At 41.1% G+C, this 15,861-nt stretch overlaps 1 protein-coding gene across 4 annotated transcripts in view; it reads right to left on the bottom strand.

The window, feature by feature from the left end:
- The window catches only part of DGKD (diacylglycerol kinase delta), a 59,337-nt gene that overhangs the window by 21,488 nt on the left and 21,988 nt on the right, over window positions 1-15,861 (bottom strand). For all 4 annotated transcript variants that reach the window (XM_033069245.1, XM_033069242.1, XM_033069243.1 and 1 more), the window contains 7 exons: window positions 6,686-6,790; window positions 5,732-5,864; window positions 5,084-5,190; window positions 4,438-4,563; window positions 3,292-3,394; window positions 2,619-2,781; window positions 472-580 (listed from right to left, as the gene is read on the bottom strand). In XM_033069245.1, coding sequence (XP_032925136.1) covers window positions 472-580; window positions 2,619-2,781; window positions 3,292-3,394; window positions 4,438-4,563; window positions 5,084-5,190; window positions 5,732-5,864; window positions 6,686-6,790 — 846 coding nt within the window. The remainder of the gene's footprint in view (window positions 1-471; window positions 581-2,618; window positions 2,782-3,291; window positions 3,395-4,437; window positions 4,564-5,083; window positions 5,191-5,731; window positions 5,865-6,685; window positions 6,791-15,861) is intronic.

Below are 15,861 nucleotides of genomic sequence, written 5' to 3'. Positions count from 1 at the left end.
CAGGTTTATATTTAGCCAGCAGGTGGTGCCATTGTGTTTCTGCAAAATTAGCGCAGACAGCTCCCAGGCAAACATTGTACGATACCTCCACCCCATTGAAGTTTCTGCCTATTCCCAAGACTTAGATACTACACCACAAGAATTAAAGGGAACAGAGCACAACCCACGTGGAGCTCCCAAGTTTTTTAACCACAGCCCTTTCAGTGCATGTCTCTGCTGGAGATAGAGTAGGTGTACTCAGAACTATTCTAAAGGCTAGATCTTGTGGAGAAACACTGGAGACAGGCATAAAGAATAATCCATTACTGGACTAATTTCTTGCAGAAAACTAGTGCAAGAGCACTGCTACAGTAAGCTTTCAGCAGCTTCAGTCCTGGGGCAAATGACATCTACACGACCAAGGAAAGTCCTCTTCAGCCCATGCAGTTTTTACTTCATTCTTTCATCCAACCAAGCTCTTGGGGCAGGTACCTGCTTGTGAAGGTTGAGGCTATCAATTTCAGAGAGAACCCAGCCAACACTTCCGTCCCCACCACAAACTAGAATCCGGAAAGTGTCAAATTTCTGGAATAAGCGTAAACTACAAAGAAAGAAACAAACAAGAAGGAAAAACAATTAGCTGTTACAAAGAAATTATAATTCCTACCCAGGTAATAAACATGGCAGTGTTGTTTAAAGTAGGCACTGATTTTGCAATGAATATAGGTCACTGCCAGATTACAGATGAATTTAAATGCTTATAATTAAGGGATTATAAATACAGCTAAGCAACTTACAATAGCTATTCACTACAGAAATATCTCCCAAGACATACTCATCTGCTAAAGCAGGGCACTTTTGTCTCTGCAGAAGAGGAGACAAGCATGTGATAAGCTGATTATCCATTGAATTAACTCCTTGCAGCCTTGCTGCATCCAGCCTAACACTAGTTACTTGTCACAGTTCTAAGTGCTCTGATGTCACTGCCTTCACAATCACAGCCACACCAATTAAAGCAAAGCTTCAAGAGGGGGATCTTCATGCAGTCAATCAGCCATGAGACAACTGCAAGAGGATGTAAAACATCACAAGTTTTAGGCCTTCTGGGAAAGCAACACAAATCATTGCTCTGGTGCCTTGTCTGTCCCACAGGAAGGCAAACAGCTCATCAGTGTGAATTTCTCCATTCACCCTTTCCAGAATAATAAAAACAACTTCTCCTGTTTGAAACTGTGCTTCCTACTGAACATTCTTGAGATCTGCTCCTGCTTTTATTTTGGTTTTGTATGTATATTTTTTTACTATTATTACCTAAAGAGGATTTGCTGCGGTATACAAAAATTCTTATTTTATCAAGTGCTGCTGACACACAAAAGATGAATACCAGAAATGACATCTTATGGTACAAGTCTGACTATCATCAGCTGAAAATATTCAAATTATCAAGAAGTAGGCTTTACCCTGTACCATCACTTCCTTTTTAAGCAAATACATAAGAGCAGCTGTTTTAGAAGTGTGCACCACACCTCAAGAAGGTAACAGATTCCCTTCTTTCCATTCCTGCTTAAAAGCAAAATTCCTCATGACAGTCAGTCTGCTTGGGGAGGGGAACAAGAAAAGTATTTAGTTTTACAAGCCTTTTATAAATTATTTTTCAGCCAAACACATCCCCTTGACAGAACATTGCAGTTTAAAATACCAGTGTTTTGCAATAAGCTATGGCAAAAAACCATAACACTTCTCAGGAGAGCAGAACCCAATGATCATTTATTCAGGAATGGACACTCCCAGATTTATCACCCTGCATCTACAGATCTAATCAAAAACTTGGAGTCACTGTGAAGAAAAGATGAGGGAAATTCACCTTGTGTTGGCTCTTATTATAAGGAGCACCAATTAATGACACAAGTTACTTAAATCTGATGCAATACAAAAACATTTGGAAGTGGGCAAACTAAGACCAAACTTTTTTTAAAGTGAGAGCTACAGAAATATACAAAAGAAATTTATTTCACAGCACTCACTTTTTTTCTATAACCACAGATATTCAAGCGTAATTTGGCAAAAAGTCTGAAATGTAACTTAGATCCTAGGGCAGAAACCGACTTTACCAAACACACTCATAAGACTCTTTCCACAATATCACCACAAAGCCTTTGAGGGATGGAAGTTTCCCAGACTTCTTGGGAAAGTTATTTCTCAATAAATCTCATCTTGACAATATTAATTTGCTATCTATGACATCGTCTGTTCACTTGAGTTAAGTGAAATTAACTCTTCTTAAGAGAACATCAGGATGCCTGTTAAAAGACTGTTTGCTGACAAGTTTTCTTATGGATTCAAGCGTTCCATGCTTGGTCTTCTTCCAGGGGAATGTTTCTGGAATTCTCCCAAAATGCCTCAAGCTGTCCTGCTATTACTGATTAATGGATATAACAACCTTTTTGACAACATTTTTGGTTTCAGCTAATCAATAACACCTAACACAGAACGAGGAAAACCCCTCCAAACCTCACGTGTTTAGTTTTCTCTGAGGAATAGTTTTCCTGCTACATTTGAGGGTGAGCATAATCAAATAAATCCCTTGTACTTTGTGGGTATTTACAAGGACTATTTGTTTCCTTAGAATATCTGCCTACCCAAGGTGAGGTCCTCCATTCATGAGGTCAAACACCTGGGCTGGATTCAGCAGTTGTTTGAATCTTCGTAGAAATTTTACGCCTTGGTTGTCTCCACTTTTTGAGTTGACAAAGACCAATAAAGGGCTTGTGCAAGAAGGGGGACAAGTAGCTTTCCAGAAACCTGTTGGGGCAAAGGGAAGAGAGAGGGAGGAAAAGCCAAGAGACATGAAGCTGCCCATGGGGATGGATGGAGAGAAAAACCAACAGCCCACACCCCAGCCCAGCTATAAAGCAGCTAATATTTTCCTTGTGCTTATGGCACTCACTGAGTGAATGCCAAATGTGCACAGCCCTGAATCCAGCATGAACTACACCTGATGCTGCCAAATGTCACAGTTATCTCATAGCAGTATGCCAAAATTTTCAGCTTCCCCAGCCTTCCCAAATTGCTTCTGCAATATAATTATTGTCAATAAATTTAATTAGCTGCAGCTCAGCAAATATTGATACACACATTTGCAAAAGCAAAGCAAACAGCTCACTGCCAGAATCAGCAATGGCTTCCAGTGGCAAGTTTCAGCAACAGCAAAAGCAGAATTTTCAGCTGACAGAACCTGGCATTAATAGTGCCAGCTGAAGTGGCTGTGACCGCGAGGAAAAGAAAGAAATGCTACTTACTAGGAATACTTACCATCTGAATCAATGCTGTTAAGAGCAGTAGGAGGAATGACAGACACTTTGCAGAGCCCAAGAGGGCACTTATTTGGCAACAACTCTTTACATGCTGTGTGTACCTGGAAACACCACCAAAAAAGAATAATTCAGACTCTTTTGAACACTGTGGTATAACTGCTAAAGCCACTCAAAAGAAGTTGTAAGAGGAAGAAAAGCAGAGGGGGTGAAATCACCAAAAAATATCAATTGAAAAATTTATTGACAAAGGTATTTTTTAAATGATCTAATGAGAGCCTTCTATGAATTCTGTTCTTTCCATTAGTATGGACTTTCCTACCATTTGAATTTCTGAGACCAGCACTTTGAGTGCTGATAGAACCAGATACCAGATTTTGTGGCTTTAAGAGCTTTCAGGCATTCTGCTTTCAAAATACCAGACTCAGCTGAGAGATCTGAAGTAGCAAAAAGAGAAGAAGCTGGGAACTCAAAAGAATAAGGAAGCAAAAAACAAAGCAGGAAGACATGAGGGGACATTAAGAGGTAAGGGAAGAAGATGAAGCCACCCAAAAAACAAAATATGAAGTAGAGCAGGGCTTTTCTGGTACATAAAGACTCCAAGATAGAGGATTTGCTTGGCATTTGAGCCCTCCATTCTAAAAACATATTTTGTGATATTTCTATTACTAGTATTATAGACAACTGGAAACACAGCAAGATCTGCATCACTTCAGGCAAGAGCAACCCACTGCAATGGAAGGGAAATTGCTATTATTAAAATAGCTGAGTATTCTTTATAGTTTGTTGCACTTTTTCAAGCTGTAGAAATCCAATGTAGTCCATGACTTAAAATCCAATGTAGTCCATGACTGAAGCTTTGATTCATGTCTACTTTAATTAGATTCTTCCATGAAAGCTCACCCTCAAAATAAAATTAGCTTGGCTAGAAGCTGGATACTTTCTTCAGGTCTTGCTTTTATGTATCACAGCACCATTTTGAGCACAAATTAAATTTCTATTTCTTGCAGAACAATAAAGTCCTTCATGGCAAACACTGACAGCATGGTTAGACATTTTATTCTAAGCAAGTGTCATTAAAAGAACATCCCACAGAGCTGATCAAGAACTGTCCTTTTACTGACATGATCACATCTATTCAACTCACCATGGCTTTGCACCACAGGCAGCGCCAGTCTTGCAAACGCAGGACACTGCCACAGGTTTTATCACACACAGTGCATTTAGCACTCACGGGCAGGTTTCCTTCCAGCCACTGATGTGGCATTGAGATCTGCAAAAGGTACAGAGGGACAGAAGCTTAAAGGTACAGGAGGCATCATGACTCTGAGATACACAGAGAAGTAACTCTTTATATGCACTGTTTAATGACAGCAAAGGCAATTTCTAGAAAACACCTGAGGACCAACTCTGGTATTTTACATCATGCTCAAGCACAAAGAGTCCAGGTGACTCATCCCAGGCTACCCAGGAAACACTGACTTGCATCAGACATCCCAATATGCTGAGGTGCTGCTCCAAACACTCATTTTTCTTTTGCCGAAACTTAGATCAAGTTCCCCACGCTTCCAATTATTTAATCTCAACTCCCACAGTCCATAGCAGTTTATTTCTACAAAGGAGTTCCTTGCTATCCTAGCTGGACTTTTCACACAGAATCTCATGCTCTGACAGTAGAAATCTTTTCCATGTAAAGGCAGAATCTGCTATCTATGAAGTGAAAAAAAGCTACAGAACACAAGGCAGTACTTCCATATCAAGGTAAGGCTGGAAAAGTTCAGACTAACACCTACCCCATCTTCATCCTCAATGATGTCCTTCCCAATAGATGCCAGAGTTGTCCACTTGCAATTGTTGGTTGCCCGCACAGCACAGCGCTTGTGGGCTTTAAACTTGCACACTAGGGAGGAAGAGAAGAATGTAATTAATCCTGTCTCAGGACGTCTAACGTGGCAGTGTGTATTTGGCTCCAGAAGAAAGTATGGGCACACTCTATCCTTTTTAGCACCACCAAAATGATCAGTTATAAGTGCTCTGATCTAGCTATTAAATCTTGCCTTGTCATTTTTGCCAGTTGCTTGTACAAAGCTTAGTGATCACCTTGTTAAATTTAACATGATTTACACAGTCGCACACTCCTCCATCGTTTTACACAGCATAGGTGTCACCACATTCATGTTAGAAGCATGAGCTGTGCACTGCCAGACACTTCTGCTAAGCCAAAGCTGAGAAAGAATAACCTCTTGGCACTCAAATACTTAACAATTATTCTAGTGAATAGGAGTCTTCTCATGAACATTCTCTCAGATACCTCAGAAGTGTGTATCTGTTCATTACAGACACATGGCCTTAATAAGGGATGGTAGTATTTGGGTATATGAGCAAAAACAAAAATAAAATGAGGCTGCTCCTTCCCAGGCAGAAGACAAGGGCACACTCACCTTCACAGGACAGCCCATGTGACGTGACCCCAGACAAGGCCTCCCGACAGACATTGCAGTACGTTGGCCGGGCATGGGAGCAGGCGTACCAGTTATGCATCCCTGAGAAATGGTCCATGCTGTACTGGGTAGACTGTTGATACAAATGTATTACAGCAAGGTCTAAAGTAGAGCAACAAGACTTGTTTTTTGCTCTGAAGACTTGCATGAAGCAGTCAGAAAAAGCAGAAACAGAACACTTTGTTACTATGAAAGAGTGGGCCATATGCAGTTTATACACATTTGCTGAAACTCAAGGTCTCTAAGGCGAAAGAGACTACCTGAAGAAGCCACACCTTCAATTACAGCTCCTGTACCACCTCTCATCTTTGTCTTACTACAAGTGTGTCTAGGGAAATGAACTGGAGAATTTACCTCCATTTTTGGATAGACTTTCCTATAATCTGACTGTCCCCATAGTCGGTTTAGATTTTCACCAAGATCAGTTCCCCAACCAAGCTCACTGTGCAGCAGAGAAATGCTTGTGCCAGCATAAGAGAGGCAAGCATCAGAGTGGGGAGAGCACAAGACAGCTTTTGTGGTGGCAGTGCTGGTCTCACTCAGCCCGAGGAAACATGCAGGTGCACTGAAGCTGGCAGAAAACCAAGCAGGCAAGATGTGAACTAAGACAGGGAGGATAATTGAAAAATTAAAAGACAGTGGGAGGGGAACTTTGCTTCATAACCTATCCATGCTCTGAAAATTCTCTCAAAACTCCCAAGGGAGCATATACAAAGCCAAACATTCTTTGGAGAATCACTTCAATGTATTTGGGATCAATTTTACAGAAAATCCTAACACTATTACACATTATAGTCAATAAAATGACTTCTATTCACTGGAAGCTGACTCTCAAAACAAGTTGTGATTTAGCAGAGGAAGTGCAGAATACAAAGGAACACATTTTCCTATTACCTCAAAATGTTCACGGTTTTGTACAGTCTTCAGTGCTGCAATCCAGTCTTCCATCTCTTTTCTGTTATCAGCACAAAGGATGAGCTTCCGACATGGAGTGATAATCTGAAGAGAGAGAAAATGAGGAGTGGGCATATCAGTGAGAGACAGCAGGGAACACCTTACCAGCTAGTGCAGTAATGTTGAAGCTATTTTCAGAGCTGCACAATGAAAGTTATTTGCACCTCTGAAGTGTGTTTCTCTTCTACCACATCTTAATTTTTTCCTAAATGTACAGAAACACCAAGATTTTAGCTGTCATACTGAACTGAGTAAAGAAATCTCTCTTACCTAAGTAACAGCATAACACAAATAAAGCACAGAGTAGGAGTAATTATGTGCAGACCTTGCATAAGTCTTTTTAAAGGACTTACTGTACTTTTAAAACTGGTAAGAACATTAACACATTTTGTTAATAGCATAGTACACCAGTTTCTAGCAATTAATGAATCAGACAACATACTCTACAATATCATACTAAAAATTTGTCTAGTCATGACAATTTGTTTAGTCTCCCTCATGAGGAGGGGAAAAATAAAACAAAATAAGCAATTTAAACCCTCATGTTTCCTGAGGGCTTGTTCTGCATACCTGAAAGATATTCTAACAAATGTTCCCCTACCAGGCTGAGGCCGTGGTGAGTTTTTCTCCCTCTAACAATCCTGTCCTCAGTTTGTTTGTACCCTGGGCTAATTCCCATGCATTCCCATGCATTCCTGTGCTAAATAAACAATATTTTAACAAACCAGCAGAAGACATGCAGGGTGGCCAGTGCTCCCCTCTGTCCAGGGAGGCACCAAGTCCCTATGTCCTCTATCTCCCTCTCCCTATCACCAACTCCCTTCTCCCTCTCTCAGTCAGCTGGCGGCAGCAGAGAGAAATAAAAGCTTTCTGCATTTCAGAGGACCATGTCCACTATGCTCAGGGCTGGCCATTCAGCTGGAGTCCACATTTGACTATTTATCAAACTTTATTCTTCCTAAGACAGAAGTCCTTCTTCCCCACAGTGTAGTTACCTCACTGTCTCTGTGCACACCTCTGTATTGATTCCATCAAGCTGACTTAAATTAGACCAATACTGAAGCGTTTTCAAGACTTGGATTTAAGAAAAGCTGCATTAAGGTTTTTTAAGGATGAGCACTCTTAACAAAAAAATCAAAAGGCTCCCTTTTATGTCAACTCTGAAAATTTCCAGCAGTCCAGACTCTCCTGCATCCCTCTACATACTGCACATGAAAAAAATTGTCTACATCTTCTGCTTTTCAAGCAAATTGTACCTAACATCTGAAATAATGGATTAAAATAAACCAGGATTATGTCAATCTCATGAGGCCCAACCATTCAGCCAAAGTTTTGTTAATGAACACTAAAAACACCCACACACATCACCCCAATACATTATATCCCCGTTTTCCAGTCTGTTTCTCACTTCTCTCATCATCATTCATAAAACAGATTGAAAAGAAAAGCCTCTGAAGTTGAACACCAAACTTTTAGTTGATGTTGAAGTGCCTCAGAGCATCCGCCAAGAAATGTGGATGTAATGTCAACAAAAAAGATACACCTGGAAAGTTCTGCTTTATTTTAAGGTCTTCAATTTTCAAACTGTGTATCTTTTAATTGACAGACTGCAGATTCAGCTGCAATAACACTAGCTTACCCAGAGGCACAACCAATATCTAGAAACTGGTGCTACAGACACATTAAGTAGGCAATGAAAGGAGCTAAGTCCCTTTTCAAAGAAAGGACTGGTCATTCATATTAGAAACACAGTTTTAGCATTTGGAGCATTCTATCTTGAACAAAATGATCTGATCTGTATTAACTGCAAGCACACAGAAGTAAATATTTACACTATTCTAAAAATAAAACTTTGAAGAACTCCTTCTCTCTTCCCTCACTTTCCTTTAAACATTCCCAGCTTTGAAAAAAATTATTTCCAAAGAAGGTAATCACAGGAATGTTTCTTCTTCCTTGGGAAAGCAGGGAAGTGTTCAGTTAAATGTATTTCCATCAAAAACTCCGCTATGTAAGAATGGTTGCCCTAGAGAAACTTGTTCTAGAGCATGAAACCACTGATGCATAAAACAGCATGAAGTCAGAGAAGAATAAGGGGCATGTCTGAGTCCTGCAAAGAGGAAGTAGCTTTTTCCCTGGAAGTAAAATCAAGGTTAACTAATTTGTTCAGACACTACTGAGCCTCACTTTCTTCCGGGTAATAAGGCCAAGAACATCTGTGGTTGCACACATACAACAGTAGCACATATAAAGTCCAAACATCCTAGGATGAAACACCCAAGGACCTTTCACAGCTGGTAGAACCAGGCAAATTCTGTAAGAAACCACCAGTTCACTTTGAATCACTGGCATGTTCTGGAGCACTGGTGAAAAACAGCTTCAGAACACTACTACTCAGTGCTGTCCCTTTTCCTATTTTTCTGCTTTTTGGGGCGTCAGAAGGAAAATGCAAACTATAGCATTATTTTTAATCACACTGGAAGACAAGAAATTTAAAATACTGACATAAAATACAGAAATACAGATACTCATTTGATAAGAATTAATTTCTGAGGCTACTGACTTCTTGGATCATTGGATAGAACATCCAATATAGAAAACAACTAATTCCTTCTTAAGCCATCTTAAAAATCCCCACATCCAGTGTTAGACAACCCTCTGTTCAAAGAACAAAGTCAAAGTTTATAAGACAAGAAGATAAATAAAGAGATCAAAAGATTTTCATACATGAATCATACAAAGAGTCACAGAACTAAAATAAAGGGCCTATTGTGCAATTACAAAACTGCAAATAAAAGTGTAACTGTGCAGGATAAATATATGAAGAGCATTCCCCATTAGTCAGTTCAAAAGCAACATTTGCATTGAGATTTACTAGCATCACCAGAGATGGGAAATAAAAGAATAAACCTTCTTAAAAAGTTTGCTCCTAAGGATAATTCAGACTTCACTATGAAGAATGGACAAGATTTTAACGTAACCAGTACAGCAATTATTTGGGGAAATAGAGAAACCATATAGACCTCTTTTCCTGATTAATATGCAGTGGTATTACAGTTAAACTTATCTTAACGAGGATAATCAGGAATCCAGAAAGGTGTTAATAGGGCCCCTTCCTTTGTAGAGCAGTTCAGCAGCTCTGCTGTTCACACCCCCACAACCCCCAGCCCAGCCCGGCTACCCGGCCAGCACCAGCCCCTCGTGCCCGCCCTGTAGCGCAGCAGCTGCCGGCTCCTTCCTGTGCAGGCTGGTGAGCAGCACGTGTGCTACGGCACTGGGCTGAGCAACAGAAGCTCTCACTCACACTGCTCCCTCCCTCTCCTTGAACCAGCTATTTCAGCTCCAGATATCCACCCGCTAAAGGACACTGACAGAGAGGCAAGGCTCTTACATACACTGCGCTGTCCAGGCAAGAGTGATGATCAATTCAACATCTCGCACAAAAATAAAATCATTCTTGTCATCTCAAAAGAAGGCACATCAATCTTCCTCCTGGAAAGCTGTCCTTTCCCAGCCAGGAGTCCAGGGAGTTCACTCTCAGCTACAGCTGCAATGAGCCAACAGTCTGGAACACAAGTCTTGGTCATCCCTGTTGGTGGACATGGCTACAAACAAGCATGGTCCAGCTATTTTTTTAAGTTCCGGCTCCAGCTTTTGACTAACATCCTGGAACACTATATTCCACAGGATGACGACGCACTAGGTGAAGTAGCATTTCCTTTTATTTGTTCTAAATTTACAAAGCAGTAATGTCATCCAGTGACCTCTTGTTCTCATAAACGGAGAGCACGAAAACAACAATCTGATTGCTTCTGAGTTAGGATGAGGGCTGCCTTACTGGGAGTTTTAAAAAAAAAAAAAAAGTCTTCAGATTTATTTTTAATCTCATAGATTTTTGGCCTGTTTGGGGATTGGCTGAACTCTGAGCATGCCAGCCCCAAAACAGCTCAGAACTGTATCTAGATATGAGCAATTATGCAAATTAAAAGTGCTTATTCTCCCTAAAGAGTGAATATTAAGAACTTTTTTGATCCTAAATCCTACCGAACTTCTAGGTGTGATTCTTTAGATTTCACTCATTAGTGCCCAGCGCTCATCACATGGTGAAATTATTGACATCTAATCCTGAGCAGAAAACAAGCTCCACAGTCATGGGAGGAAAAAAGTCTGCCAATCCCTCTAGTCACTCTTGGAGAGTCACAAGGACACATGGGAATAGCAGGAAGGGTTAAAGACATTTCAAATCAGGATACCTGTTAATTATGAACTTTTCACAGCATATGAAACCTCTGAAATACATTTTGCAGAAATGGGGGTGATAATCAGGTCCCCAGCAAGTAGTTAGGTGCCCTCCATGAGTCATCTCAAGTCTATTAGAGTATATTCTCAATTTTCAAGCTTGCCCACTCTAAATCTAAAAAAACCTAAATCTGAAAATAACCATGCCTTCAATGGCTGTCTTGTGCAAACACAGACAGACACTCTTAACGCTGAAAATTTAAGTTTATCTCCTCTCTCTCTCTCACATGGGCCATTCCCTCTTACTAGCTGTTAACCCCCACCTCTCATGTTGACCCACACTCCTCTGTCCAAAACTAACACCAGTTTACTGACATTTCAAATCCAGCCAGCTAACAAACAACACGAGCCAACCAAATAAAACTCCTCATTTCATGTTCTAAAAATGGACTAATGTCCCTGGATGTCCTTCCCTGATGAACAGCTGTGAATAATAATATTCAAAAGGCAGTCCAAAAAAGACTCCTATATTAGACCAAATTTTAAACAGAAATCTGATATACTTCACCCTTTGTTGTACTGAGCAACCTTCCCTTTCCCAACAGCTGGAGCATAAACTTCATCCTCCTGCCTTGCTGCCTTCCAAGACAACTTTATTTTCTCTGCTCACCTGGGGCATTTTCTGGCTGCCCAGAAACTTCTCAGCAAGAAAGTGACAGTCTAGCCAAGTATGCCCTGGGACTGTTTGTTATCAGAGTACATCTGGTGAGCTCAGTGACCACAAAAGATGGCAAAACAAGTTAAGATCACACTGGCCCAATCACAGAGCTGACAGAAGAAATGCTGTGGGGGGAGATGGGGGACATTGAACTTCGCTAAATATAATTTTCCTGATATGTACATTTCTCAGAATGGCCAAATGTGGCAGTATGAGAACACCTGCTCATTCTGATTGCTTCCTCTTACTCATATCCCGTTCCAACATAGACTTACATTCAAAGGTGCTAACCATAAATCCCCCTAAGAGATCCTGCATTATTCCAAACAGTTAATGACATGAGTACAGAGACAATATGAATTTCTGGGGCTCTAGAGACCTAGAAACTGGAAAAAAATTTAAAAAGCTGCAAAACTTTCAGTTTGATCACATGGCAAAGGTAGGGAAACCATCCCCCACCTGTAGCTAACTGTTATGTCTGCTCTGTATGGTGGAGAATGATCTTGGCATCCTGAGAGCCCATGACTCAGGAAGAAAAACTGGGTGGGATTGTAATGAAGACCCAGCCATTCTTCCACTTCAGCTCCTGTTTCAGTGACAGCAGTAGCAAAATGAACACTGGAATACAGTAGAACACCTCACCTGTATTCATCAGCAAGGTTCACAAATCAGCAAACTACTTGTGTTTCAATCACAATTACTGCACTCACATAGGGCAAAATTAAGTGTGGATTAACAATCACTACTCCCTCAGCAAATACATAGAAAAGAAGACTGAAGAAGGGAGAAGAAAACACAAATTTGAGATTCAAACCAATTAAAATCTTTAACGTCTGTCTCAATGTCTGTTTCTGAAACAATCTAGAGCTCAGCATCAGGTGAGCAAAGCCTTAGGCAGTGAGTCACTACGACTTTAGTAGGTCTCTACAGTTTGGAAGAGAACAATAATATGAGTATCAAAGACTTATGAGGGGCCAAGGCTTGCCTTCCTCCACAGATTACAGTCCTACTCTATTTCACAATTTAGCTTTCACCCAGTTTTGCCAACAAATCCAGTCCCATTAACTCACTGCAGAGGTCAGAGCTCTCTAGAACTGCACCAATTCTCTTCCCCCAAAATCTAGATGATATGGGAAAGGAAAAGTAGTTTTTTATGTAACACTGGAAAAACACACCAGTTTTGTATGTTTTTTTTATAGTGCAAGATCTTAATTTCCTGCTAAAATAACCATCTTCCACTTATGGAAACTCTCATTTCCACCAAATGAAACAAGTCATTAATGTTCTTAGAGTTGTGCCAAATTCCTTTCCCTTTTTTTTTCAAACAGCAGTAACAAGATTTTCCTCAAAGTCCTGAGTGCCCAAATCTCTGTTCACAATACACTGGCTATTTTATCCCCAACTTCCATGTGGCTATTTTACCTTCATTTTCAATCTATAAAATCCAGGACAGCTCACTTCTGTAGGAAAGCAGGTCCAGCGTGTGTTGTGGTCTCTTTAGGACCATTCTTACATTATTAAGTTAACATACCTTGCAATCTGTCCCTCCCGAGCCAGGGCAGCAGTGCATCTTCTCTGAGCATTAGCACTGGCACTTATTGTGCTATGCTGTGCCGCAGGTCAAGTTCAACTCGTGCTGACCCTCCATCTGGGATTTCTCCCAGTCCCTATCCTCCCCCATGCTGCAGCGGGAAACTAGACCAGTCACAGCATTATCCCTGGGAAAATTATCATCTCTCATACCAGGGTCACATTCCTACAGGCTTCTGGAAACTGTTCCTAAACAAGGCACATTCCTGTTCTTGGCAATCGGTAAGAGGAGCACAGACAAGAAGAGAATTTTAAGACTTTAGCAACAACTTAACAGATGTCAAAAGCTAGAGCATGCAAGGTCTTTGCCACTGTAAGCAGGTGAGCAAAGCAACTATCCTGGTAGTTCAGGTCTGTTAGTTAATCCCTAGAGATCTCCAAGGATGACACAGTACCCAATGGGAGTGGATAAGGTGGCTGTACCAAGTGCCAAAGAATATTAGCACAGCCCCATTACCCATACATCCTCCAACTCTTGCAGCAGATACACATGCATCCCTTTACCTGTTTTCCAAAGGACAGTCCTGACAGGAAGAGTTCCTAAACAAAACCATTCTGTTCAGAAAAGGGCAGCCCATTTGGAAAGGCAAGGGATATTTCAGAGAAAGCTTCCTACTCCCTCAGACAGAAGTAAACCCATGAAGCACAGAGGAGCAGGACTGTTCCAGTGGTAGAGCTGCTGTCTCAGTGGGTTCACACATGGCAAGGCTAGCACTCAGTAAGTCACAGAACCGGGCAATAAAAGATCCTTATCAGTGGTAGGAAAATTACCTATTACTGAGGGTTTATTGTTAGTAGCAGCTCCTCACAGCCCCCTAACTTCAGCAGTGTTGAAGAGAGGCTGGTAGCTAGCACAAAGGAAATTAATAACTTTCAACAGCTTGATGAACCCAGGAGCTTTCCACACTGGGCCACCAGACTAAGACAAGTTCCATTCATGCACGATCACAAGCATCAGAAATAGGGAGGTAGCATTTCTGCAAGTAATGCTAGCAAGCCTCCCCCCGCATAAAAAGGAGCCTTTTCCTTCTAAAGCAACTTCTATGTAAAGCTGAACATGTTCTCAAACAACCACACATTGTTCTGCCTCTGTGCCCTCACCTGGAAGGGGACAAGAAGCTGAAATCTGCAGTCTTGCTCAGGAAGGTAGGTGAAACCCCAATTCATCGCGACTGTTACAAAGAGATTATCAAACAAAAGCTTCCAGTGTTCAGGCACAAGGACAGACACGATTTCAAAGCTGTAAACTTCCCTCTAGGAAAGCAAAAGCTCTTCACAGTCTCCTTCACTTTCCAGCTCCCTGTCTATCCTGTCCCACAGGAAAACAGTTAAAGCTCTATCTGACTTCTTACAGTAGTTTCATCTCTCACAAAACCTTCCGCATATTTTTGAGTCACTCTGTAACATACAGTAGCAATCGCCAGATCTCTCCACCCAGAGTAACTTCTTCCAGACTCTCTAACTCTTCTTCCATGTTTATCTTCTTTCTGGTAGTTTTTCTCCAGATTTTTCCTACTTTTGTGACAGCAGACTAATAACCAGCTCCCACAGGAGGCTGTATTAAGAGTCTCAAAAATCCTTGACATGAAAGGATTTTAAATTACTATTTTCACTGACTAACAGTGACTCAGAATGGTATGTTTACCAGAGGACCTTTTCTCAAGGAGAAAAAAAATGCACTGAAGTCTGGATTACAAACTACTAAAATAGCAAAGTATTTTGAAACTGCAGCAGTTCTGACAGGAAATGGGGACTGAACTGCACTTAATGAAGGAAGGTGGAAAACCAGCAGAGCGATTCTAGACACAGCAATACACAGCTCTACTCATCTTTTTGTTTGCTTATAAAGGAAATTCTGACAGCTGCCAATATAAGCAGAGTACAAGCACTAGCAAAGAGTGCACAGTTCCTGAACGTGTACACACACGGGTGTGGAAAAGACAACAACCCCCAGCAAAAACTGAATTTCCAACATGTGCTCCAATTTTGCCCAATTTAGAGACGACAGTTTAAAAACAAGGAAGAAAGAACTATACTGTTCAGAAGTCGCTCTTTTCTAATCTTTCCTTTTTCCAAACATTAACAGGGCAATCCATGACTGTGTGAGAATTCAGGACACCTGGGACTGACCTATGTCACCATGTCATCAGATCAATCAGTCTTTTTGCCCAGCTGATCAATCAGTCCTTTTACCCAGCCCTTCTCTCTGGGTCCCTTTACCTCCCTGTTGAGAAAACAGGGGAGGAAAATCCTCTCCCTGGCTAGGAAGCCCAGTAACTTCCTGGAGCATATGTTCAACTCCATTTTCTTCAGAGGGCTGAGGCCACACAGGATGGTTTGGGGAATCTGTGCAAGTGTCAAACCTCACAGATTTTTCTGATCTCTATCAGCTGAAGCTTGAAGTCCAACTATGACTTCCTGCAAACAGCTTGAAACAAAAGTTCTTATATTCTTTCTCCTCATAAAAATAAGTGACATGCTCCTTCTCAAAGCCTGCATTTCAAATCAGCACAATCAACCTCTGATCTGGCTGATCACTCTTGCTCCAACACTGCCTTACAGGCACACAGCT

Source organism: Catharus ustulatus, chromosome 10, assembly GCF_009819885.2.
Source record: "Catharus ustulatus isolate bCatUst1 chromosome 10, bCatUst1.pri.v2, whole genome shotgun sequence".
Lineage (NCBI taxonomy): Eukaryota > Metazoa > Chordata > Aves > Passeriformes > Turdidae > Catharus > Catharus ustulatus.
This window is presented reverse-complemented; position numbering and strand designations above follow the sequence as displayed.